This window comes from Bombus vancouverensis, chromosome 7, assembly GCF_051014615.1.
Source record: "Bombus vancouverensis nearcticus chromosome 7, iyBomVanc1_principal, whole genome shotgun sequence".
Taxonomy (NCBI): domain Eukaryota; kingdom Metazoa; phylum Arthropoda; class Insecta; order Hymenoptera; family Apidae; genus Bombus; species Bombus vancouverensis.
Window position 1 is genome coordinate 9,050,954 of NC_134917.1, and position 26,050 is coordinate 9,077,003.

At 34.1% G+C, this 26,050-nt stretch overlaps 2 protein-coding genes across 10 annotated transcripts in view; one reads left to right on the forward strand and one right to left on the reverse strand.

Annotated features, from left to right (window-relative positions):
* The first annotated feature begins 313 nt into the window (after positions 1-313).
* On the forward strand, positions 314-3,332 carry Snx6 (sorting nexin 6). Of its 3 annotated transcripts, XM_033338546.2 has the most exons (11): positions 314-546; positions 674-724; positions 866-1,081; positions 1,163-1,284; positions 1,367-1,503; positions 1,594-1,901; positions 1,976-2,158; positions 2,312-2,329; positions 2,860-2,923; positions 3,011-3,096; positions 3,170-3,332. In XM_033338546.2, exons 1-11 carry the CDS (start codon positions 541-543, stop codon positions 3,218-3,220), a joined length of 1,242 nt encoding a protein of 413 aa, XP_033194437.1. In that variant the 5' UTR covers positions 314-540; the 3' UTR covers positions 3,221-3,332. The 3 variants fall into 3 exon arrangements, with proteins under 3 accessions (XP_033194437.1, XP_033194436.1, XP_033194438.1); XM_033338545.2 differs by lacking the exon at positions 314-546 and having other exon boundaries at positions 556-724; XM_033338547.2 differs by lacking the exons at positions 314-546; positions 2,312-2,329 and having other exon boundaries at positions 556-724.
* A 4,314-nt stretch (positions 3,333-7,646) lies between these two features.
* Positions 7,647-26,050, reverse strand: part of dpr12 (defective proboscis extension response 12) — a 110,950-nt gene continuing 92,546 nt past the window's right edge. For 5 of the 7 annotated variants that reach the window (XM_076620029.1, XM_033338499.2, XM_033338501.2 and 2 more), the window contains exons 2-7: positions 21,340-21,437; positions 17,249-17,439; positions 16,969-17,130; positions 14,403-14,537; positions 11,457-11,670; positions 7,647-11,236 (exon numbers count right to left, since the gene is read on the reverse strand). In XM_076620029.1, coding sequence (XP_076476144.1) covers positions 11,124-11,236; positions 11,457-11,670; positions 14,403-14,537; positions 16,969-17,130; positions 17,249-17,439; positions 21,340-21,415 — 891 coding nt within the window. In that variant the 5' untranslated portion in view covers positions 21,416-21,437 and the 3' untranslated portion in view covers positions 7,647-11,123. The remainder of the gene's footprint in view (positions 11,237-11,456; positions 11,671-14,402; positions 14,538-16,968; positions 17,131-17,248; positions 17,440-21,339; positions 21,438-26,050) is intronic. The other 2 variants (XR_004464491.2, XM_076620027.1) reach the window with 2 other exon arrangements.

Genomic DNA, 26,050 nt, shown 5'->3' on the forward strand with positions numbered 1-26,050 from the left:
TGACATTAAATTGATATAGCAAATAACTGGAAATATTGTTTTTTAAATAAATACAAATAATATTAAAAAAACACAAAATGCTGTGTTTAATATATTAATTATGTTTATTCTTTATGAAATGTAAAATTATCAACAGATTAACAAATCATTTGTTTTTCAATAGAAATTTAATGATTAATGTTATGTACATATTTGATAAATGCGACAAGAAAATAATTTTAAATCTGTTAAAACTATATTTCATTTAGTTTTTAAGTATTCTGATTACATTTCATTACTTTTTTCTCACAGCTGATTTGATAACATGTACTTCAAAAATACCACATTTTGACATTCATGTGTCGATTAAGTCCATTTTATTCGCGGAAAATTTTTTACTAATGGTTATTCTAAAAAGCATATATATATGAATAAGAAGAAAATAATTTCATTCGAACGTATAATATCAATTTTTTAACTCTGCAATTAAGATCGGTATCAGTTTAATTCGTATAGTTCTATACGATAAAATAGGGAACGTGTCAGAGACGCTTGGACGCCATGATGGTAGGTGGAACCTGTTATCATTTATCCACCGATCTACTTTCCCAGCGAATCCTAATACTGTGCAGTTTAAGCTTTACTTTATTGTAAATATTTAGTATACAGTTCTTAATTTAAAAAAATGTTTCAGGACGGCATATGCGATACTGCTGACATTTTAAATAATGTTCCTCCTAAAAAGGTATTTACGCTAGTTTCCTGTTATTTCTTTTTTTATTATGTAAAATAACACTGATTAGAAAATTAATGTTTTTTCATGTCTGAAACTACCGTTTATATTTGATAATTTAATTGTTCTAATTTTGGCAATTTTTATTTACAGACAATTCATACTGACAATGTAGATCTTTCTGATAAGTCATTACAGGTGGATATTTCAGATGCTCTTAGTGAAAAGGATAAAGTAAAATTCACTGTACATACAACAACTACATTACCAGAATTTCAAAAACCAGATAACTTAGTTGTAAGGCAACATGAAGAATTTGTATGGTTACATGACCGATTCGAGGAGAATGAAGAATATGCCGGTTATATTGTATGTTTATTTACTTTTTGACCTATATTAAATATATAATTACAATTTTAAATAATGAACAGAAAAAATATGTATCTTTAGATTCCTCCTTGTCCACCACGACCAGATTTTGATGCATCTCGTGAAAAGTTACAAAAACTTGGGGAGGGTGAGGGTAACATGACACGTGAGGAATTTAATAAAATGAAACAAGAATTGGAGGCGTAAGTTATATATACAAATATTAAAATATAATTCAATCATAATGACCCAAAACTATAAATTTATATACTGATATTTTTACAGTGAATACTTGGCAACGTTTAAAAAAACTGTTGCTATGCATGAAATGTTTTTGACTAGATTAGCACATCATCCAGTTTTTCGTAATGATCATAATTTAAGAGTGTTTTTGGAATATGATCAAGATCTTTGTGTGAGAGGTAAAATTTATATTAATTCCTTAAGGAAGATTCTGCATTTTCTTATTGTCTGTAATATGAATAAAAGGTATAAATCTTTTATTTTTCTAGGGAAAAATAAAATGGAAATGTTTGGAGGTTTGGTAAAATCATTTTCCACTACTACAGATGAATACTATTTGTCTGCAACAGTAAAAGATGTAAACGATTTCTTTGATCAAGAAATGTCGTTTTTACAAACCTATCATCATAATTTAAAAGAAGCAACAGCTCGTGCAGATCGGCAAACTGCCAAACATAAAGATGTAGCAGATTCATATATTAAAATTTCTACAAATCTTTTGCAATTAGCTACAACTGATAATGGTAAATTAGAAAGATTTTTAACAAAAATAGCAGAGATGTTTGAGAAATTAAGGGTAAGATTTTTCAATTTAACTAATTTAATTTATTTCTTCATATTATTTATATTTGTAATGTTACAATGTAATAGAAAGTAGAGGGACGGGTAGCATCTGATGAAGATTTAAAATTATCAGACACTCTACGTTACTACATGAGGGATACAGCTGCAGCTAAACGGCTTTTGTTTAGAAGATTGAAAGCTCTACATGCGTACGAATCTGCAAACCGTGCTCTAGAGAAAGCTCGTGCTAAAAACAAAGATGTTCATGCTGTATGTATATTACTTGAGACGTTTCTATTATTGTAGTATTTATAACAAACGGGTTACTTCAATTGCTAAATATAGTATATATATGTATATGTATGTGTATATATTGTATATATTGTATATCTAACTAAAGATTTCATCTTTTTGCTCATCAAGGCAGTGGAGGTTGCTGAGGTGTGTTTTTCTCCATTTGTATGTTTACCGCCTTGTTGTAGTATAATCCTAATATCATTTTTTGTTTTAAAGGATATATACTTTTTATCTTATAGATTGTATTACTTTTATAAACAATATATACGAACATTTTCGTAGAATTAATATAATTACTATGTGTTGGAGAAAAAGGAAGAGATTGAAATTAGTGTGAATATATTTTAGATTATTATTTAATTAAATATGCATGAAATAAATTTGCATGAACATTTCTTTCTTGCATTGATATTATTTAGTCTCGAATAAAAAGTAAAAATATTATAAAATATTACAATAAAACAAATAATAAAAAAAATAATTTTGGAAGGTCATATTTTACTAATAAAATTGTGAAAAATACACGTTATTTTAAAATAATATAATTATTCGAAATATTGCATGTGTTTTTTGCCAAGCATAATTGTTAAAAAAGAATTACGAAAGTTCTTAAAATTGGTAGTATTATGTATTTTTGTGGAATTTATAATTATCTTTGGATATTGTTAATTTAGGCAGAACAAGCTCAAACAGAAGCCTGTGAAAAATTTGAGCAAATGTCAGAAAAGGGAAAAGAAGGTAAAGAATGACGCTTATATTATGACGCTTTATTTTATGTAATAAACAATCACAATGATTTAAATAATGTATTAATTTCCGTTATAGAATTAGTGGATTTCAAAACGAGGAGGGTAACTGCTTTTAGAAAGAATCTTATTGAATTAACTGAACTTGAAATAAAACATGCAAAAGTAAGAATGCTTTTATTCTGTCCAAATATATAGTTGCTCATTGTTTTAAAAATACTTCTATTTTTGTTTATAGGCACACGCGGAATTGCTCAAAAAATGTTTAACTGTTTTACGAGAAGAGTGATCCAATTTTATAATTCTCATTGCAAAGATTACCGCGTAATCTATACGAAGATAATCTATTTAAAATTATAGCAATGTAATGGTATTGTAAAATATATATTTTTTGTTATCTAGATTTATATTATCTAAAAAAAAGAATCGTATTATTAATTACAAAAGAGCTCCATATGACATTAATTTGTATTGTGTGTTGTTTAATATTTCTAAGTTATAAAAAATTATGTATACGTTATAATCGTCACTTAAATAGCAATTATTTTTTTCTTATATCGTTTTTTTCAGTTTCATGCAGAATAATGTAATCAAGATATTGGTTCTTGTCAAGTTCTTTTACAGATTTATATTGATCTAATATAAGCTATAAGATTTCTTTCCATTCTATATACTAGTGTATTTTAATGGAACAGGAAGTAAGTGATGATTAGGAAGTGGTCATAAGGAAATAAGAGATTCGTGATATAAAAATAAGATAACTTAGCACTACGTGTGTATTTAAAACAAAATACTTGCAAGAAATTGAACATTTTATAAAACTCATAAAATATATTTAATATAAAACAAATATTAAACAAATACTGGAATATGTATATACAAAATGTTGAAAAACTAAATACTGTAGGAAACACTATAATGCAACTTATTGCAATTATATTGATGTTATATATATTTTGGTTTTATTATTAATTATTAAGAATATTAATTAAGATATACAAATACTAAAAAAATTATGTTTTTATTTAAAGAATCTTTTATTTCCAAAATTCATTACATTCTATGATACCTCCTGTATACAACGATTCTATGTATGCAAGCATGTGCATATAATTAACAACTCGTTTGAAAAGAAATTCGGAACTTAAAAAAAAATAGCGATTGTTCATTTATTTAAATGCTATAAAGTGAAATTTCTAGCAGTAATACAAATGTTATTTTAAGTGATCTTATTTTTCAATATGTTTTAAGTTAATCAAAAGATGAATATAAATTAGCATATGCAGTGAATATTTCAGATTTTTATATGTAGATTAACATGTTGCATACTGTTAAATCAATTTACAATATTTTGTTTATTCAATAAAATTACATAAATATAATCATGAGTAATGGGATAAGAGTAAAGGGACCTTAAAATTAGATAATTATATGTGATCTGATTATGCGTTTAATAATAGAATTATCGAAGTTTGCCAAAGATAAAAATTGAAAGAAAATAAAAATATTTTAAAAAACTAAAGCAAATATGTAGGCAATGATTTATGTTTTTATTGATTTGAAATATTTTCGTTGCTCTTATACACGATTGCAAACATTTACTGAGAGAATCATTAAATAGAATTTATTACTTAAGTTCTTAAAAATTAATTTGAAGTATCGCCATAGTGATCTATATATCATCCTAATTTAGTGTTAAAACAAATCATATATCCTAAAATTTGTAGAACAATTAGATTATTGACCACTTTCAAATTTGTTTATCATGCAATAATGATTTTTATCTCGGGTTACCATACATACATCATAAGACAGATTTTACAAACACTTTGTTAAAATAATCACGTATTTTAATATATCCACTTTTTATATTTCATTAAAAAAACTGATAGCGATCCATGTCTAATAAATATTTTACAGAATGTATTTATTGTTATACATCAAATGTTTATGGGATAGTAATATTGAATTTTACTGAAAAGATTTGCATCAACGAATGATAGATGAATCTACGCTTTTTATTAGATTTTTTACTTTTTTATGATACAATGTTCGTTAATTTTAAAGGGTACAGAAAAATTTATTTGTTAGCGATGGTCACTAAATAAAAAAAGGTCGAAATAGTTAAAAATTATTGATTTAATACTGCTCTGCCTTTGATTTCGTATTTCTAATGGAATTCTAAAAACTCAAATTTCTAGTTCATATCATGTGATGTATGAAAATTAAGAATTATGTATACTGTATATATAAGTATACTCCAATGTTCAATTTTGTAATAAATCTAAAAATACTTTTTGAAATGCTCGGTTTTTATTCAATATATCTGTTTCCATCACAATTTTTTAATCTTTTTTGAGTATTCTTAAGATTTTCTTTAATTTGAAAAATTTGTTAACAGCCATATATTTTAACTTTTTCCATCCAACATGATTATTAGATCTCCATTTGTGGTGTTTTGATGTTACTATCTTTTTTTTTTTAAATTTTATTGACAGATTGTATTCTTTATCACTTTGTTAATATTGTTAGAGTTAATGAAAGAAACTTTCATCTTGTTATTGTTCAATTTAACTGAATACTTTTGATTCGTAGTATATTGCCGATATAATTATACTTCTTGCTTTCAATATAACTATTTTTATACCGATCGATTAAAAAAAGAATGCTTAATCAAATATCTTACGACTGGTTAAAATATTAATAATATTACTCGAATATTTCGATGACAGATTCGTTCTACTATTATTATGTGTTTAAAAAGATGTTTTATATTTTATTACAATTGTGCCACTTCGACATAAATAATACAAAAAGGTATCTCATTTAATATTACCATCGGAAGTAACTTATTCATTTTTCGTTGTACTACACCTTTTTTTTCACCGGAAAGTTGAAAAGTATTATGACGAAGAGCTTTCTGAATCATTGTTGCTATTTTTAAATTGTCGAACATTTACGTGCTGCAACGTGAGATATTTTTTATTTTATGATATTTCAATAATAAAAAAATATAATAAGAGAGGTAAAGAAATTAGTAAAAGAAAAAAACAAAGGATAATATTGTATGATATAATATGGAATACTTATTCGAATACAAAACCTTATATGATTGAACTTTCCTTTGAATATTCTCTTCATTTCTCTACAACGCAAGTTTAATTAATTTCTTCGAATACTGAACTCAAGTAATGTACCACGAATAATGAGAAAATACTATCGTACCAGTGTATCTTTGGATAAAGAAGAAATCATGAGCTCACCTTTTCTTCTCCAGAAGGATAATACAAATGTTCTTAACCAGAAATGTCCTGGTGTTCCCTTGAAGTGGAAGAGAAAGGGTTCCAAATGGGATGCAAGTGTTCTTAACCAGTAATGTCCTGGCGTTCCCCTGAGGTGGAAGAAATAGGGTTCCAAATGGGATGCAGGGATAATGGTACAATTTAAACATAGAATCTCTACCCGTTATATTTTATCAATCCATTGCCGACAACCTAGAAAGGACAATTAAAGTTCGATCAATGTCGTTGAATCGTTCTCTTTCATTTTTCTTTTTCTGCGAGTGTCTTGAATCAAGACAGAGGCGATCGTCGTGAATTGAATCGGTTGAAGGGATCCGGGATCTTAAGAGAAAGTTAAGAACTCCTGCGCCAATGAACGCCGCAGAATACATCGGCTAAGGATTCTGCAACTTTATTCAGGTTCGTTGAGATCTCTCTTGAACGAACTCGTCTTCGGTGGTTCGCCAGATCACAAGGAAGGTCATTGAATATCGACGGATCGTTCTTTTTCTTTGGTATTTTTCGTTTGGCGATGAACGTCAAAGGGAAGTAAAGCCGTCAGGAAAACGTGCAGCGTCTTCCGTATTGATTTACGAATGAACTGAACGGTCCCTCTGTGAAAAAGAAACGCTTTCCTATAAGTTTATTGATCGGCTTTACTTTGGTTTGACACGATCGAATGAAACCGTTTCGTACACTTTTCCCTATGGTTTTAGCGTCGTCGCGAGGAAATTTCTTCTTTCTGAATGATTCTGATAGTTTGAAGACGGTTTACCACAGTTGCTTATTGCCATATACTCGTATTTGATAATTGATTATAAGAAAATTAGTAGGTATTGGCCTATGTATTCGATACGTATCATCTCTCATGCGTACGTTGTACCCTTGAGATGCAGGTCAATTTTGATGATAAAGTTATTAATCGACGATCAATTTCTTCTTTTATCTAATTATTCTTTTCACATTCGATGATCTTCTTACGTTTCATAATATATTTATATATTTATATTTATATATTTATATTTATATATATATATTTATATATTATATATACGTATATGTTCCGCTTGTACACGTAAATTTTTCTTTGATCGTGAACCATCTACAAACGAGCTGTATCTGTTTTATAATTAGGACGACGTAGTTGGTCTTTTATAATAATCAGACTTATATTACACGCATGCAACCACGCACGCACGAACACGCACGTGTAGACTTCGGTAATTTATTACGGAACTAAAAGATATTGTCATCGAGACCTTAACGAAGACAATTGCTACGGTGGTTCAGAGATATACTTCTATATTTCTTTCATTTTCTTCTCATATTCTATTTCTTTCGTCTCTCTTTCCCTTCTCCCTCCTTCAAGATTTCTATCGTTCCGGTTTATGAAAATTCGACAGAGCATAATACAGAGACACTAAAGAGGCGATATTTTATATTGTGGATTTTATTAAAATTCAGTTTCAACGGATTTGCGGATAAATGTTCGAAATAAAAGGACACAAAGATTCGTAAGAAGGCGGGCGAACGTTAAGCAACGTACGAAATTTTCTTTCCTTTTTTTGTCTTTTCATTCACCATGTGTTTGTATGTGTGTGTGTATACGTGTGTCGGTGTTTCGATTTACGCAAACGCCTATCTTAATTAAAAAAAAAAAGAAAAAAAGGAACGAATCGAATGATACTCAATTACCGATAACGTGTCGATTTCCTTCCATTTTCATACAACAAACTTAATTTATAAAAACATTATATGAAGTTGTATACAGTGTGACGCTGAAGTACACAGAGATTTTCTATGGCAGATACACTATCGATGTTTCGAGATGTACACGCAGAACGCGTAAAATTGCGATCGAATTGTTTTCGAGTATTAAAGTCTTATCGTTTATTATCCTACTGATCTTATGTTTCTATTAAACTTGTTGCTTACTTCGAAAGAGATCAAGATAATATTTTTTTCGCTCTCTCTTTCTCTCGCACTTGTAGTGTATTTCGTTTATCCTCTAGAAGATTCAGGCAAAACTGTATCGAAGAATGTTCTCAAAGACTTATCGTTCCTTCGATTATTCATTTTCTTCATTTTTTTTTTAACGCATACAATATCGTTTCTCTTCTTTAGTTTAGCCTAGCTTCATAAATCGTGATCCGAGTTATTAAATAGTTACGATCGACTAGCTTCTGAGGTCTCTCTTATACTTCAATATTGCGTGAACGATGTGTTCGAAGTTGAATGGGATTTTTTTAAATCATAAAAGATGAAATGGAAAAGTTTCTCGGGGAAAGGCATCGTTCTGCAAATAATTTTTACGACGATGGATACACAATGTGAAAGCAAGGAAGCGAATGAATGAATCGATCGAATCGAGAGTTCGTGTGTCCTGGCTTCTTTTATTATGCTTTCTTCCCTTAGTCCCCGTTCATCCTCTACGTTTCTTTATTCAATCGATAGCGGTGTCACGCGATACGCACGCGATCCTGTTCACGTGAATCGTTTACTTGGAATAAGAAAACTTCGTTATATATATATATATGTATTATATATTCAGAGTTTCTAACTAGTACGCAGATTTGTTTCGAACAGTTGTAAAATCGAAATTTATGAAACGTTTCAGCCCGAAGGTCTTGCTACGTCAAACAATATGGCAGTTTCTCGCTTGCCCTGGATTTTATCAAACATCTCCTGTTACATTTCTAGGTATAATACTTGTCGTTTGATCCCTGTTTTTAACCTTTCGTCCGCATTTAAGCTTTTCCATTTACGCGACTTTCTATTTTTTTCCTTCGTCTTTTCTTTTTTTTTCTCTCTCTTAATTGGGTTTTTATCTTTTCAGAACAATGGCAAGGATTTAGTTTTTCACGATATGTAACGTCGTTCTGTGCTGCTTAAAAATCATTGTCAAATGCAGACGAAATGTTGGTAAGTGTACAACAGTTTCTACTAGGAAGTCGAAAGTTAGTGATAAATCGTGTAAAAAAATCTGTCGAGGTTTTCTTTCTTTTTATCCTTCGCAATACTTTTCTTTTTATCCAAGGCTTATTTTAAAACGAAGAATAATTAAAAGTATATAGTATTTTGTACAGTTATTCGTGTAGCAGCACCTTAGGATGAGTTGGCATGGAATACTGAATTTTGGCAGTTGCGTTTCAAAATCAAAACGGAAATAGAAACGACGTCGATATGTTGGAAATACCGTATTGATACATTTTACATTCATTGTTTTAAACTCTATATTATTTACCTCGGCTGTTACACTTAGGAATATAACATTATATTCGATCTCGATCGTTCATAAAAATCTCGAGTAAATGTTTGAAAAATAACACAAATTATTCATAAACGATGAAATTTCTTCAATATTTGTCGTGGTAATAACATGTATATGTAGAAACGATATTAATCACAAAGAAGAACGCAAGAAGTACACACATGGAGTATCGATCTCGCGATTACAGGTTGCATGTACGAAACTACAAAAGGTAGGCTAGATTCGCGTCGGATAAAGTGGAATTGAAACGTCCTGAGAGGTGATTAATTACAAGAACGTAGAACGAGAATCGAACCGGAAGGGCCGGAGGTTGTTGAAAGGTATGTAAAGCCCCGCAAATTCGTTGCGACACTCGGTAACACCGTCAATCTCAAACTTTAATTCACCCACCGCCTTTTGATTAATTCGTGTCTGTTGCCGTAATATCTCATCGTCGTTCGTTCAACGAAAGCGGCGCAAAACTTTGTAGAAAACTGCCACGACGTAGAACTGTTGCTCACGACCATCAAACGGATCTATTGTAATTTTGTCAAGAGGATAAACCCGGTACGTAAACCTAACTTGACGCGATCCATGGATCCATATTGCTTTCGAGGAATATCATGACTAATTGATTTTCGTTCCTTTCTTCTTTTTTTTTTACCGAGAAACGATGTGTGCCGCCGGTTTCGAAAAGACTTCGATGGTAAAGTACGCCGTACAAACAATGAAATCTGTAAAACAGTTTATCGCTATATAAAAACTGACACGATCACAGATTTTTGTCTTCTTTTTTTTGTTTTCAAATGTAGTTTAATAACGAATACCTCACGCTGAAAACAAGATTATGATAAACAAGGATAGAGCGTGTTACGAACGTCAACGATATAATTCTATATTTTATAATACGTACTTAAATTTATTGCACTTGATTCGTTCCTTGGAGGATTAACTAAGACAGTGCTTCTGTTCGATACGTATCTCGCGTGACTTTGCATCACGCGTTTCGTTCATCCGTCACGGAGAATTTGACTTTCCGGAACGTTGTCCTCTCGCGGGAGGAAAGAATTTGCGTTATTTAAAATTATTTTATACTTCTGCAGAAGGTGACAGACGCAACCAGAAGTTAGGGAATGGACAGGAAGAGAGATAAAAGAGAAAGAGAAAGAGAGAGAAATCGCGATTATTCGCGAGTATTTTTATAATTTCGGTCATGTGTTGGTGAACACATGGACACGATCTACCATGAAAATCTCGTATGTCGAAATGATTCAGCCGGCGGCAACCTCGGCGTTGAAACGGAAAAGAAAAAAATTATCATGAAGAAAAACATGATAAGACTTAACGATTGTTCGATCGCGGCTAATTGAACGTAGTAAAGAAGAAGAAGAAAAGAAAGAGCAAAAGGAAGAAGAAGAAGAAGAAGAAGAAGAGAAACAAAGATGACAATGATGATATATGGAAATAGAGATAACGAGACAAAGGATTAGGAAGGATGAACAAAGAGAGAAATAAAAGATCGCGTGGTACGACGATGTCTTCAGCTTTTAAAAGGGAAAGAAGGAAAGTGTGAATAGAGGGTTAAAATCGCAGAATAGTAGCCTATCTATCACAAACGGAAGTAACGGTATAATAATTATGGACATATCGAAGAGAAACGCTTATCGCGTTAAAACGACCTCTATCGCAATGGTGACAATTAGTACTAGCAATTCACAGAAATTTTTCTCGGCGGCCGACGTCTTGCGGCGCTGTATCGCAGCCATTTTGTCACCTGAAACGTTTAAAGTAACGCAATTAGTGAGAGCATTTGTTTAGAAAGTCGTATTACAATACATCTTCTCTTTAAGAATGAATCGAAATGAAATTTCATTGAAAAAGAAAATTAATTTTACTGCAGATAGCTTGCGCAAGAAAAGTTTCGCAACGAAAAGGGAAATTAATTATTTTGTTTTTACAGAGAAAAAATATTTTTATTGCTTTAAAAATTATACCTTCTGTGACAAAGACATAGATGGATGCCGGCTTGGTATTCGAGGCGCTGCACGTATAATTGCCTGTGTCCGATTCCACCGCATGGTGAATCGTCAGTCGACTTTGAGTCGAGCTGGAATCGGTTTGTACGGTTACGCTGCTGCCTCGCGTAGTATCGTAATTTATCATTCGATTATTGTGATACCAGAAAACATATTGCGGCGGTGTTGGACTCTGAAATGGTGAAAATAAATCTTTACTATAGAACGTTCATCAAAGCATTGTTTTCCCTTGTACGCATTTCTTGAATTTTTTGACGTTCAACGATATACGGTCGACGTACGAACATTTCCTGTCAAATATATTTTATGAACATGCTGATTTAACAATTTTTCGAATAAATGCGCGTATACGCAATTATAAATAGCGTCATTCGTTGTATAATTATTAGAATTTTCTTAATTTGTCGCTTTTGGCGCTCTGTATAGCCAGATATTTTTCTACATCGTTTCATAAGTTCAAATATAATAATTCGTAGTAATATTTACCTATGAAAATTATTTTTTCTTGGGGATTCTGCCGCACTCGATTGAGCTGTGTAGCGAAACTTTATGTCATAAACGATCAGGTATCACCATTAATAAGAACCATTGTACGATATTAAGTTTGATAAAAAAATAAATGAAATTTTACAAGTCGATTTTGCAAATTATAAGTTCCTTGACCGATTTGAAAGAATTGTCAGATTATAAAATTGTAAAGAAGAAACCTGTAATTCACAACTTGCGATTTACTTTATAATTTTAGCTTTTTCATTATAAAGATTGTTAGTCAAACGATCGTTAAATACTAAGAGTAACGTAATTACGTTGTTTAATAATAGTAGTTGCTGTATACTGACAATGTGCTATACGAGACAGCGTCGTGAAACGCATAAAATAGTTTCCATGAATATCTCTGAACTTTACAAAAAAATCTTACTAAAAAGATGATGACAAATCTCCAGCGAACTGTATTTTATATTCCTTCAGTTTTGCGACAATCGAAATGTCATTTTAATGCGTTCTGGAGCGTTTCGTATCGATTCCCGATACCGAGGACCAACAAAAATCTGGTCGTCACCTAGCGTAATTAAGTCTAGCCGAGATAATTGCCAAAACGATCGATGGATGCCGATGCAGCGACATGCAGTTTAGTATTACTTTTTTCCTGGACGCGAATGGGACACGTTTTTCGGCTTTCGTTCTTTGCTCGAAAAGAACAAAAAAGAAGAAACATCGCGTCGGCGTTGCGCGAAACATTTCCGATGCGCGTCTGGTGTCTGAACCGTGCGACATTTACCCCTGTGAAGTGCACGAAGTGAAATAGGACGTCGAAGCCAGCCACTTGTAGCGAATTTCGTGGAACGTGAGTAGACGTCCTTTCCAGTGACTCGATCCCGGCCGCAGCTCGCACGAGAAACGCAAATGGTTTCCCGATTCAACGATTTCGTCGAGACGTTTCAAATCGTTTCGAATTGTTTCGAACGTTCGTCGACCATGTTGACGATGTCTCGACATTATTTCTGCCGAGTTCACATGCACGAGATTATCTTAAGACGATATATAATGTACTTATGAATACCGTATCTTCTTATAGGGTGCTTCCCTCGGAAGCCATATTGCTCTCTAGTTAATACCATCAATTTCGCACGGAAGAATTTCTTAGATGCATTTGCTCGGTATCGCCATAGACACAAGGAAGCGAGCTAAGCTATGGTTAGATATAGTAGATGCGTATTCCGACAAATGAAACAAGAACGAACAAAGAACCATGTAACTGCTTCTATGAGAATCTACAGGATGTTTCAGTAATCGTAATACAATCGGCTGGAAGGTGATTAAATGGGAAAAAATAAGTCCAAGACATAGAACAAGAATTTTTTTATAAGGCGTCTCGTTTTCGAGATCGAGTTTGGAAATTTGTTGAAGATTAATATACGCGTGTTATTGAATTACGATAATTGCAACGAAGATTAATATTATTCGAACAAACTTCGTTCCTTTTGACGAGTAGAAGTTACATAATTATGTATATCCAATTTACATGACTAGTGTCACTGTCTATCACGCCACCGAGTTAAATAGCCTATTTTGAAATGTAGGTCGCTTATAAATTGTTTACAACCAAATTTGCTGAATTACAAGGCAAATTACTTAACTTGAGTCGAATATCCTTCCAACTATCATCCAAATACATTCCAATAGTTCTGTTTCATTCTATCTGACTACGCTGAAGTATTTGTCACGACAGTTTGTCTACAGGTATCCATAGTAGTGTAGTCATAAGATATCGACTCTGCCCTGTTTCCTTTTAGACTCATGATTTTAAGATTTAAGACGCATGATTTTCTGTCTTTCTGAGACCCGTTATACACACGCATGCATGCAGATGCGAGGGGGGGGGGTAAAAAACGGCGCACTTTATTTTCGTTTCCCGATAGTGTCGAGTTTGCAGCGGCTGCTGGCAATGCCGCTTTAATGCACTTCCACTCTTGTATTCGTGACTAAGCTGTGCCTATTTCACTAGAGGTTTTTCCGCTCTACGCCGGTATGAAGGTACATTCAATGTTCCCACGAACTGCAAGCTGTACGTTTCTATGTACCTTCGTTAAGCGGATGGACTGCACACGGCGTGGCTTTATTCATGGTCGTTCCCTATATCAGCGACACGATTATTTTCACGTATCAATGGTACCTGATATAACATTTTCCCGACAGACGTGTATTTTATTACATACGATAAAATTCGTGTTTCCATTACAGTGACGTTGGAAGGCCGGTACGATGAAAGAAATGCGCAGATGGCTGGTACCAGGTATTTGTACGAAAAGTTGAATAAAACCGCATTAATCATTTCAAGACGTTGAAAAATGGAAATATTTATAGCGATGGAATGAATAAAACGCGATTAAAATGGGTTCTCACCTTTTCTATTATGCATACGAGGTTTATAATGGATCCTACGTCCACGTGATGTTCACCGCTTCCTAATATAAATGCTTCTGGTATAACTATGTTTAGATTGACAAAGTGTGATAGTATCCCTGTACTCCTCGCGACCTGTAAAGAGAAATAAACAACGCTATATTACAATCAATGCGATACAAAAGGTATACGTGTACATAAAGAATATTTTTGGGTATGTATATCGATATTCGTTTTCATATAAGACTCTCGAATCTATAGTACAATAGCCTGCATTAAGTGTTTCGCACTTTACGTTTATAAAAGGCACATTCATTTCAGTCTAGTAATTTGTTCCTAAGGCTGACCTAAGTTATTTTGTATCATTTTTTAGCAATTTCCGTTGAGCATAATGAAGGAGGAAAGGATAGAAAAAGAAGAGAAGAGAAAGAGAAGGAGAAGCGTTTAAAATTTGAAATGACTTGTTTAAAACAAAATTGTTCTCGAGAAACTAATCGACGTAGACTTTTGTCTAGCTCTAGTACCATTCTACTTAAAATAGTTTATATCTTGTATATTTACTGTCTGTAAATATTTGAACACTTGACAACATTCAATCAAATATCAGTTGCATTTGAAAGAATGTTTCTCTACTGTTGATTGTTTAGCTCTTGTCATAGTTCCTTGTCTTGTCTTGGAATTAAGTACTGTTCTACTAAAGTTACAGCGAAATAAGGAACATTACTCAAATTTAATGTTTATTTGCGATGAATAGCTGACACTTCATAAAATCTATATAAACTTGGAGAATGTGGCTGGAGACACGTATTTCGACACTCAACTTGGGTGTCTCGACGGGATTAATTTTATATTAGACTTAAATTATATTGCATTTTTATCTATACTAATTAATATGATATCTACTAACTTATATGAGTGTCTGAGATACGATCAGAGAGCAAAACTACATTAAAGAGTTTCACTTCAAGTAGGTACATTTTATGTATTTGCAAGTATATCATGCACGAACTTCTGCATAAATTTATTAGGCACTCCGTGTACTTCCTTAACTCAACTAATTTGATTGAACGAATTTTTAATTCAGGAAGAGTGTTCCACGAAAGTATTTGAACACCAATCACAGAAAACTTATGAATACATTGTGTTTTATACAAAACTTTTTGAAATTTTATTAGTACTGCAACGAGATGCGATTATCAATATAAAATTTAAAATAAAAATGTATACAGAAGTTACTTATACTTCATAGAAGACATATACTTTGTAAAAGATTAGTATATGAGACGAACAATTTTTTGAATGTGTTGTTAATGCTAAAGATGGTCCCACTAAATAGTTTATTAACATACTGAATAATTGATTGACTTCAAATACTTTTCACATCCCTGTGAAATATATATGTACGTATTTTCTTTAAATATATTATAGATTTTATATATATCTTCAGGTTCGTTTCAAATTTTACCAATAAAACCATGGCAGCGTCGTGTTACAGTGCTAATGAAATTTCAAATCGTTCCCTGTAACATACATAATATATTCATATAGAGCAACGTGAATACGTCCCTCTTATTTGAACAAAATAATAAATGAACAGTAAAATTGTGGATATAATTCAATTTCGCAAAGAATAGAATCGAGTTAGTCTGGCTATCATAAAGTAAAAAAATAACAGGTTCATTTAAACATCTCATTTATCTGCTCTAGTGAATTTGCTTTCTCGAGGTCTCATTAAAATCGATTCGTTTCAAGGGGCACGATTACGTTGCAACAGCAACTAGAGAAGCTGCAACGTCGGTGAATCTGCTATAGAGTCTTTCGTTGAGGTATATAATTCGCCAGGTACCAGATAATGCGTATCGCGTTAATAATTGAATGGAAATCTCGAATAAAGATCTAAAGCACATTTTGAGAAGAAATGCTGTTTAAGTTGCACTGCATCATCCAACCACCTAATGTACTTTTTGTGTTCGACATTGTCTTCTGTCGAAATATCTACAAGCTGTGTGCATTAAAACGATCGATTGTAGAACCATACTCTACAGTAAAACTTTGTTTATATGAACTTCCATCTACAGCAGCCACATTTACGTACCAGTTAATTAGGCGCAAATACACTACATGCCCTACTATCTAATAGTGTTTTCACATGATTACAAAAACTCGATACTATGAAAATGATATGTAGAACCTAATAAAAAGACACTACATCGCAAATTAAGGATATTCGCAAGTGGGAACTTACTTTTCGTAATCATTGAATTCGTAATCATTGAAATTTTAGTCATAACCCGATTGAATGAATTTTTACTGGTTGAATCTACTTATCTGAACGTAAGTTATTATATGAAAAATTATAGATGATACACACAATGAATGAGATCCTATTACATGAACTGTTTGTCTCCTGACAAGTTTCTATAAATCTGAGTAATTCTATCGTACTGTTAATTCAACTTTTAACAAAACGTGCTATACATTCATACTCGAGGTTTCCATACAATTCAAGATAGCCGATTAAATCAATTTCACCCCAAAATTAGAGGATGATTAGTCTAATAACTACCTGACACTCGTAGGTCCCATTGTCTCTGTCCTGAACATACTTGATCTGAAGAGTCCAGTCGTCCGAGCCTTCGGGATGCAAAACTTGAAACCGCTCGTCGTTCGTATACGTGAACGTGGAGCTGGTCAGGACGTGGAAGTCACGTCGTCGTATCCAGGATATCTGTGGAACAGGTGCGCGATCGTCGGTCAATTTTCTTGCTCTATGGCGTACCAATGACAAAGTACAGTTCATGTTCTTCAGGGTTAAAGACGACGATAACAGCTGCAGAGTCACTCACCTCAGCGTCGGATACCGTTCTATCTGCCAAATTTCGAACTTTGCAATGCAAAAACGCGGTTCCACCCAACTGCACCGTGACGTTCGAGACGGTGTTGTTATCGTTCGCATCATTTACTCTTTGCAGATCGTCCAGGTTACTGAACCACAACGCCTTCCAGTCTGCCGGTATGCTGTAAGGAACGCGTCGATCTGAAACATTTTGCAAAAATTTTGTCAATGCTTCGCAGTTCTCCGGAACGATTTCTTGAAGAAAAAAAATGTGCTTCTAGTTGCTCGATGATCGAATTTTATCGGAGCATACAATGATTCGCGAAAAGTTTTGAAATTTCATTATTAGTATTGTATATAGTATTGTATTCTAATTGTTATACCGGGGATTTTTATGTAAATTTATATCTTTACGGATAGAATTAAGAAATAGAACTACATAAGAATAAGAATCAAGAAATGAGAATAATAAGAATCTTCACTAAGAACAGAATTAAGAAATGGAAATATTAGGTTGTCCGAAATGTTTCTTTCGTTTTATAAGGAAATAATAGGCGCACAATGTTTTTTGTTTTATATTAGTTTATTGAATTATGCACGAATATAATAATAGAAACAGAACGAAATGGATCACGCATAATTCAATAAAATAATATAAAACAGAAATTGTTGTTCATCTATTATCACCTCATGAAACTTTTCAGACAACCTAATATAATAGAACTTAAATAGAGGCTCGCTTTATTATTAAAAATTATAACAACGAGTCTCTATATTCTCTAGTCTGCATATTTTACATATTTTGTATATTAAAAAATTAATATGCAGCTTGAACAGTAGTCTTAAGCATATAATTAATGCTGAAGGTAGTAAAAAATATTGTGGTCTACTAGCATAATGAACGTATGTGTAATATAATAATTGTACAATAAAACGTAACAACATAACATAATAGCGTAACATAATAATTGACTATTCAAATGTTTCGGTGATTACTATGAAGAATTGTATATGCATCCAGACTTTACGTTTATCTTGACAACGCTTGGTAGTATTATATGAGGAGAATTGTTCGAGAGTTTACGTAGTGCGAGGAACGTGTTGTGTTTAGAAAAGCGAACGCCAAAGGAAAAAGCTTTTGGGGATCGTAGAGCGGAAATGAATAGATGGATCAGATTGTCAACGTGAGATTTCAAGCCGAATATCTCGCGTGTTGTTCTGTAACGCTTTGTACCTAGGGATGCTAGGTACTTTAGTTAAGGCTAAACTAAATAATTTCCTTTCTAAATAATTAGAAAGCACCTAACTCTTGGTAAATAAACTACGAAATTCCATTCTTGAACTTGTCTGCTTCGAATTTTGATTTGTATTTAAAAAATGTCTAATATTTGACTTGATCCCAGAACAGCAAAAGTTTGATCATTTCCGACATATTTTCTAAACTATATGTACGTATTATTACTCTGTGAAATTATATAATCAACGTTATTAAAAAAAAAAAATAAAATTAGACTAACACCCTATCACATTTAATATAATAAAATTATATCACAATTATATCATAATTTTAAAAATTCCTTTCTTTTTACTTTATAAAATGAAACGATTTCAATCCTCTGCCAGACGAGGATTAACAAATGAATGTATAATGCAGTAGAGACGTTGATGAGTAGCCAGAGAAAGGAAAAGGAAATTCAGAAATTCAGGCTGAAAAAGTATAAAGCACTTTCAACTTAATCATAAATCACCAAATTTGCCCACAGAAAGTGCAAAAAGACATCTATCCACAGAAGGTTGCTAAAAGACTGTTCGTCATTAATTCGTCGAATACTATAAATATTTGACTCAAAATGCTAAAGACACAACTGCTAAGAAATACAAACTCAATACCTTTTATATACCATGATTCGAAACATAATTTCGCTTCAGTGATGCAACATCATTTCTCCGCGATCTTAATATTAATTAATTAATTATGTTTGTCTGAGTTAAATATAAGCAGTTCGCGGAAAGAAGCGCATTCGAGGAAGAAGTTTAACAGTTAAAGAGGCGGCGTAGAGATATGGATAGGCGACGGAGACAAGCATCGGGTAATTCGAAAGTAACTGTGGTGCTTTGGCAAAGGGAATAGCGGAGAATAAGGAAACCCGATGAAGCGAAGTTGGTGTTGGTGAATATAGAAATCCGTAAATGGAAAGGGAGAAAATTGAGGAACGGAAGAGCAGGCGAAAGCAGAGAGGAGGAGAGGACGAGGATGGAAGAAGAAGGTGATGGAAGGGTCTAGGCGAAAGACAAGCACTTGAGACTGAACTTTGTGAGCTTTTGAATGCAGGGCATAAGCTACCTGCCTTTTGTTTCCATGAGACAATGCGAAACCTTATACAACGAGACAAGAAGCCGAGTCTACGAGGGAAAGGTGCTCCTACTTTGCTCCGACCAGTTAGTTGGGCAGGATTGTATTCTTTTCTTTCTTCTTTAAGAATTCCCAATTCATAGCCACTTTTGAGTAGGGAGCAAGTGCACGCTAGAGAGGATTTTTCGTGGGGTTAGCGTGTTTTCCGCTATATTTCCTCTCTTCTCTCTCTTATTTTCGCGTTACCTTCTCCTTCTTTCTGTTTCTCTTTTCCCAGAAGATCTGATGTCTCCTTTTGTCGCGCGAGGACATTTATTTATTGCACACCGGGGATATAAGCTTTATCTAATGCATACTTAATAGTATTAAAGTCCGCTCCACGTACTTGGCTCCTTGCACGAACGGATTTTGAATGCAGACTCGTACAGATTAGGATGTATGGAGGTGCTCGAGGAATCGAGGAGGAACTCCGCTTCTGGGATTTGATGGGAAGCATAATTCCTGGCAATGAAGTTTCGATAAATGTTTTATCCAACAGTCGGACAATTATACGGGTTAATACGTTTTCCACCTAGTTAATACCTCTTCCACTCCTTGTTTCTTGCCTCCGCATTTCCGTAAAATACATTTTCTGTCGTTCAGGGTAAATGTTTTCTTCAGAATAATTATGCCCGAGATAAATCGTCAGTGCAGGCAAGGGACATAGCAATGTCGTAAACTAAAGTATCGAGTAGAGATAGTAGCTATTATTTTAGGGGGCGCCTAAATGCATTCTGTTTTAGGATTTCGCGCGATAAAAAGAAATAAGTTATAGCTAACGGTATTTCATTTATAAATTGAAATCCATAACCGTTAATTACTGCTTTAACAAACTGGACTCGATTTATAATTATTTGTAGAAATGATAAAGTAGTTGGAAAAAGTGTCTCAAGCTTGTTTAAAGTTTGAAAGAATATTTTAAATCACGCAAAGTGAAATGTTTATATTGATAAAAAGTTTTGAAACTATGTACGTGAATTGAACTTGACTAAAGACTCGTTCAGATTAGTTAAATCTCTTGGATTGAAGTCGTTTGAGTCAAATGGATATTTAATGGAAAATGATATCCAAAGGAAGTGGTTGTGTACGTGTACCAAATGTTAATTCTGATATTAACTACAATTACGACCATATTAAAAATACATACATACAATCTAGCCAAATACAAAGTTCAGGAAAAGATTGTTTTGAGCCAATATCAGTAAACAAATGTAGCAAACAAAAACACAGGGATAAAAGGTTTACAAGTTATCTGAATCAATCTGAATTAAACTCAATTAGAACAAAGAAGCCTGAAACGATATTTCAAGTCAAGTAAACGACAGTCACGCTGGTAAATAGGTTTCTTGAATACAGGTAGCTCCACTAATCTGAACGATGCGATGTTCCCCCATATTTCTGTCAATTCCTTTGTCTCGACGGCCGAAACACGATGGCTTTCACTACTGACAGACTTTACGATCTCGCTATATCATGGCCCGTGCCGTATCTCACGAATCAACCGATCATTAATTAAATCGCCTAACTAGATTGTACTCGAACCTCGGAGCATTTGCTGGAATTAAACTAGGAAAGCCAGAATTGCATCGGGGTAAAACGGATGCCAAGAAGTACAAAAGATCCTTATATCCAGGCTGGGAAATACAAGAGAAAGGAGGGAAGAAACGAGAGAGCCAGGGAAGGTTAAATGCTCCGAGAAAATTATTTACCTTTATCGAGCGACCTGGCCAGAAGAATTGTCGGCAGGATCAAAAAGACCATGTACCACGATAGCCGGTCCCGCATCCTTGCGAGGTTTCGAATCCTCCTGGAAAAAGGCAAAAAAGAAGACGAATAAGCTTGGTTTCTCGGTTATAAAGCAGGAATTCGTATGCGTCCGTCCCATCTTCAATGGCCTCTTTGTTTTTCTGATTTTTCCGGGACAGTGCGCGTTCGTACCTAAATCGTCTTTTAAAGGAAAGCACCAAAGTTGTAGATCCGCGTATTCTCCTCTCCTCCCCTCCACCCTACCACCCCCTTTTTATGCTCTGTTTTCACGTGTTTCGTATGCATTTGAAACGCGAAACAACTTATGTCTGATTTATAACAAATTGCCTTCGTTTCGTATGGCATCCATGAAAAGGTCGTGGAGAAGCGATCCAAAGCTGGGTGCCGCGCGCCGCTTTTCAGCGATTTGCATATTAAAAGACCGCGGATCCTTTTGATATGGCGAATTTTAATTCTGCTCGGCATCCTTAGTCTTGTTTTCCCTTTCCAACTTCTCTTACCGTTTCCATAATGTTTTTTTTTTTTTTTTTTTAATTTGCGTTCGAATAAAATCAAACGGAGAAAAAAGAAAAGGAAAGGGAAGTATGCAATTTCAAAGATGATTAAAGAATACTTTTTTAGACTTCAACATTTGTCTGCGGGTGATTTGGTTATTGTTGTTACGACGATCGAATATGTTATTTTAGTGATAAAGAGAAGAGATATACAGAAAGAAATTTTTTAATTATCATATAATTTTATTGTATTAAATGTAGTTATATATATATGTAAAGTGTACACCAGAAACGCAGGATAAGTTTATTTCATATATTCAATAATATTGGTATTTCATATTATTGAATTTTAAAAATTCGCTAAACATTTTTTTCGTTACTTTTTTCTTCTATCTATTTAACACAATAATTTACTTATTTATGTTTTATAATGATTAGACTGCAAATTTATAGTTCTATAAACACTGCTACTAAAGACATAGAACCTTAGCAAATTTGTTTCACTAATTAAATATGTATTATAACAATTACTCTACATTGAATATTTTATATATTTTTACAAATTATGCGCACTATGTGCCTCGTTGCATCTTTAAACTCTTCATTTATTCAACATTTACACGTTATTACATATTATTACATATCAATTTACTGTTTCACACGGTCTTTGATGGTTAAAACAAAACATATTCTTATGGCAATGTCGTAAATAATTTACAATAATTGTTTATAAACAGAATATTTCTTTGTAAAATATCTTGATCTCGGTTTGTTTACATTTTGCATGTTCGTCGATGTATATCCGGCAAATTAAACACTTCGCGGAGATATACAAGCAATTCCAATTCTCGTGTTCTGCACATTTTCAATTATTCCGTCATAACGTTTATCAAGTTCGCGATACACTCGGAATTCCACGAATCTCGATTGACCCGTATGTTCCATCGTTTTTCCCTTAATTTTGCTCCTATTAAGAACGTATCAAAGTCATTTCCTGTTCAAACGTTAACGAAGAGATTAATTCTTCGATGATTACGCTGCTATGTTGGATAACACGTCATTATTTGTCAATGCACGTGCTGATTAAACTGTCCACGTGGCGGAAATAGAAACATACACTTATTTCTTGCGGTCGATCGCCGGCAGTCGCGTTAATTGGCCTGTTAAAGCTCCGTTCGTCTGGCTGCACAGAACAAGAATCGTTTTACGGCTAATAAAACGGGACGAATGCAGATAGTTGTGATAAATCGGGCAAACGGGGTGCCTTTATCGCGAGAGGATCGTTCGCGTTAATGTCTAACGGCGCGTTTTCCATCCTTCTTTCACATCCTACCCGCTCTTCCCTGTCCTCTCTGCTTTTCATCCCATCTAAGCGCTGCGTTCCACGATCCGGATTACACCATAAAAATCTATTGTTCGAATTTTTGCGTAGTGCCATCGTAATTTCATATGATACGGGATGTAAAGTTCAGCTACGGCAAAGAGTGTATCGGAAAAACCAACAAAAAAAAAAAAAAAAAAAAAAAATGGAAATAAAAAAAGAGGAGAGAAAGGAAAGGGAAAGGAGTTAGAGTTGAAATAAAGGTAAAACGTTTTAAAAGCGCTAAAATTGTTCGACGTTTATTTTTATTTGCCATGCACGTACACGGTATAAAACGGCGAAATATTTTCACAAGGAAATGTTTATTACACGCATATCCGCGAATATTGATTTCGCCGCAGTAAAAACGGCAGAATTCGGGTTCTCGGCGAAGCGGAATTAAAAATGGGACAGGAGGTAGAGGAATTAGCTGCGATCGTTTCCGCAAATATTGGTCGAAAGGAAATGCTCTTCACGCGGTTAAACGTGCGATACCCTATGATTTACCGTTCAACGATGGTAAAATTGTTATTAGAGCAGGCACCGGCTATGGTAGGGACCAAAAATAAAGAACGCGGAGAGTAGCCATTACAGATAAACCGAATTTGCATTTATCCGGCATCGCCGTCGTTTCATTTAACGCGGTTATCTAATAATTTCCGCGCACGCGTCCGCCACCATCGCCATTTAATATGCATCAAGACACATACTCGCGTCCCGTAATTACATAAAAAATGCAATCGGCCACGGTTCCACGCTGCGGAAGTTACTCAGGGTAATTCGTTACAGCCTGGCATCGACGAAAAACGAAAAGGTAAACGCGAATCCGCGGAAAAAGTAAAACTGATATCGAACATTAATACCGTAAGGTTGTACTCAATTTTCATTACGTGCATACGTATAAGTACACATATATATGTATAAGAACGTTTGAGTAATTTCGTGGAAACGAAAGGTAGCTGAAAATTCAGCGGTATCATTTGTGATCGTACGCGATGTTTTCAAAACGATTGCTGCTTGAAAACGTAGTAAACAATGGTAACACGGACCAGTTAACATGGAACTTTAGTTGTATTAAGTAGACGTGGACCATTAAAAAGGCGGAAAGTCGATAGGTTATAAACGCGTCCCTCCGTTTTACAATTCTGTCGCGCGTTTAGAGCCGCAGGGTTGATTTCCTATATCTACATTCGAAGAGGGCACGGGATACTCCGAGCTGGATTCTCTTCTCCGTTGGCAATCGTTATCCGAGATTTATTGTTTCCCGACGATGGCTGGGTCACGGAATCGGGTTCATTCTCCGCTTTGCCCTTCTCCGAGGGTTTCCATTCAAGCGGCGCTGCTTTGCATAAATTTCCGTGCAGATGCGACGCGATATCAGATCGACGTTGTGATAGAAATAGCATACATACATATACATACATATATATATATATATATATATTTATACACGTATGTATATACATATACATATAGATAGAGATAGAATATAGACACATGCATATACACACGTGACAAGCTACATACGTAACGCGTATGCGTAGGTATTATTGATTCGTTGCCAATATAATGTGCTCTGATACAGGTCAAGCTAACCAGTACATATACACCGGTGCTATAAGCTAAGTAGCTGGTCCACCTTTGCCACGGCGATCGTTCTAGATGGCAATTGGCTAGTTACAATAGCTTAGGACCCGGCACACGGCCCGTATAAGCGGTAAATGCACCGCTGATGAAACAGTTGTATGGCACGTACGTACACGCCTTGGTACGCCCGGTTAATGGAAACCTTTCCTTTGCCACATCGATCGATAAATGGGTCTGCAGAGTGCAGTTGTAAAGAGTTAGCATGCCGCTCGCATGTGGCGTCTGCCAATGCTTCTTACGTATGCATGGAATCGGGCTAAGATTAGGGGGCTCGAGCCAGACCAGGCGAAAACCCCTGGCAGAATTAAAGTGCGACCAGTGTTTATTGCAACAGACTTCGCTGCCGCCTGATATGCAGCAAGAATACGGAACCGGCCGGAATTAGCCGCCGTTCTGATCCTTCCTGCCCGGAAATGTTGCATTAACCCCCCAGCCAGCGTGAAACCGATCGTTTTCGTGTTCTCCGGTTCCACTGTGAAGAACGGAAAGTTATATACCGAAATTAGCTGCGTGCGAGGGTATCAAGGGAGAACACGAACAGGCAATTGCTCTTTGTAGGGTAATTAGGTCGAGAAGAACCGTCAGCAGAGATGGACCACGTCTCTTTCGTGCTGTAATTTAGTAGCTGGTGATATTCAACGAGTGGCAGGTTGTGTGTTGTGTGACGAGTAGATTGAGGAGTTTTGTGCATTTATGCGAAATTTCAAGATACGAAAGTGCACCGAATAGATATAACACACGAATATAACGAATACATGTGTTAAAAGAAATAGATAAACTATCAAATACGATATTCAGTTTGAGTATAAGTTTCAGACGTTTTTAAAAACAAGGATCATTTCTCCTCAATTATCCTACATTTTCGATCGTCATAAATATCTGTATCTCCTAGTTAGAATTCAAAGCATTCACATTAATTCATTTGTTCTTAAACATCATCTTCCTAACTTATTTATTTTATTTCACGTTAGAAATTCTCTTAAACATAATGGATAATATAATATCATAACTTAAGCGACGGATATCAGTATCGATGCTTTTTAAATCGAATCTTCGATCGTCACGTAACAAGTGTGGTCCGTAATAAAACTGAAAAATCCTAGCGTTTTATTACCATCGTGTTTCAGGGTGAAGTGCAACGACTTTAGAATG

Bases quoted from the DNA above. Each gene is read 5' to 3' on its own strand.
- Snx6 (XM_033338545.2), top strand. From the start codon at position 665: ATGTTTCAGGACGGCATATGCGATACTGCTGACATTTTAAATAATGTT. The intron at 1,082-1,162 runs GTATGTTTATTT...ATGTATCTTTAG, and splicing joins AAGAATATGCCGGTTATATT to ATTCCTCCTTGTCCACCACG. The intron at 2,924-3,010 runs GTAAAGAATGAC...TTTCCGTTATAG, and splicing joins GTCAGAAAAGGGAAAAGAAG to AATTAGTGGATTTCAAAACG.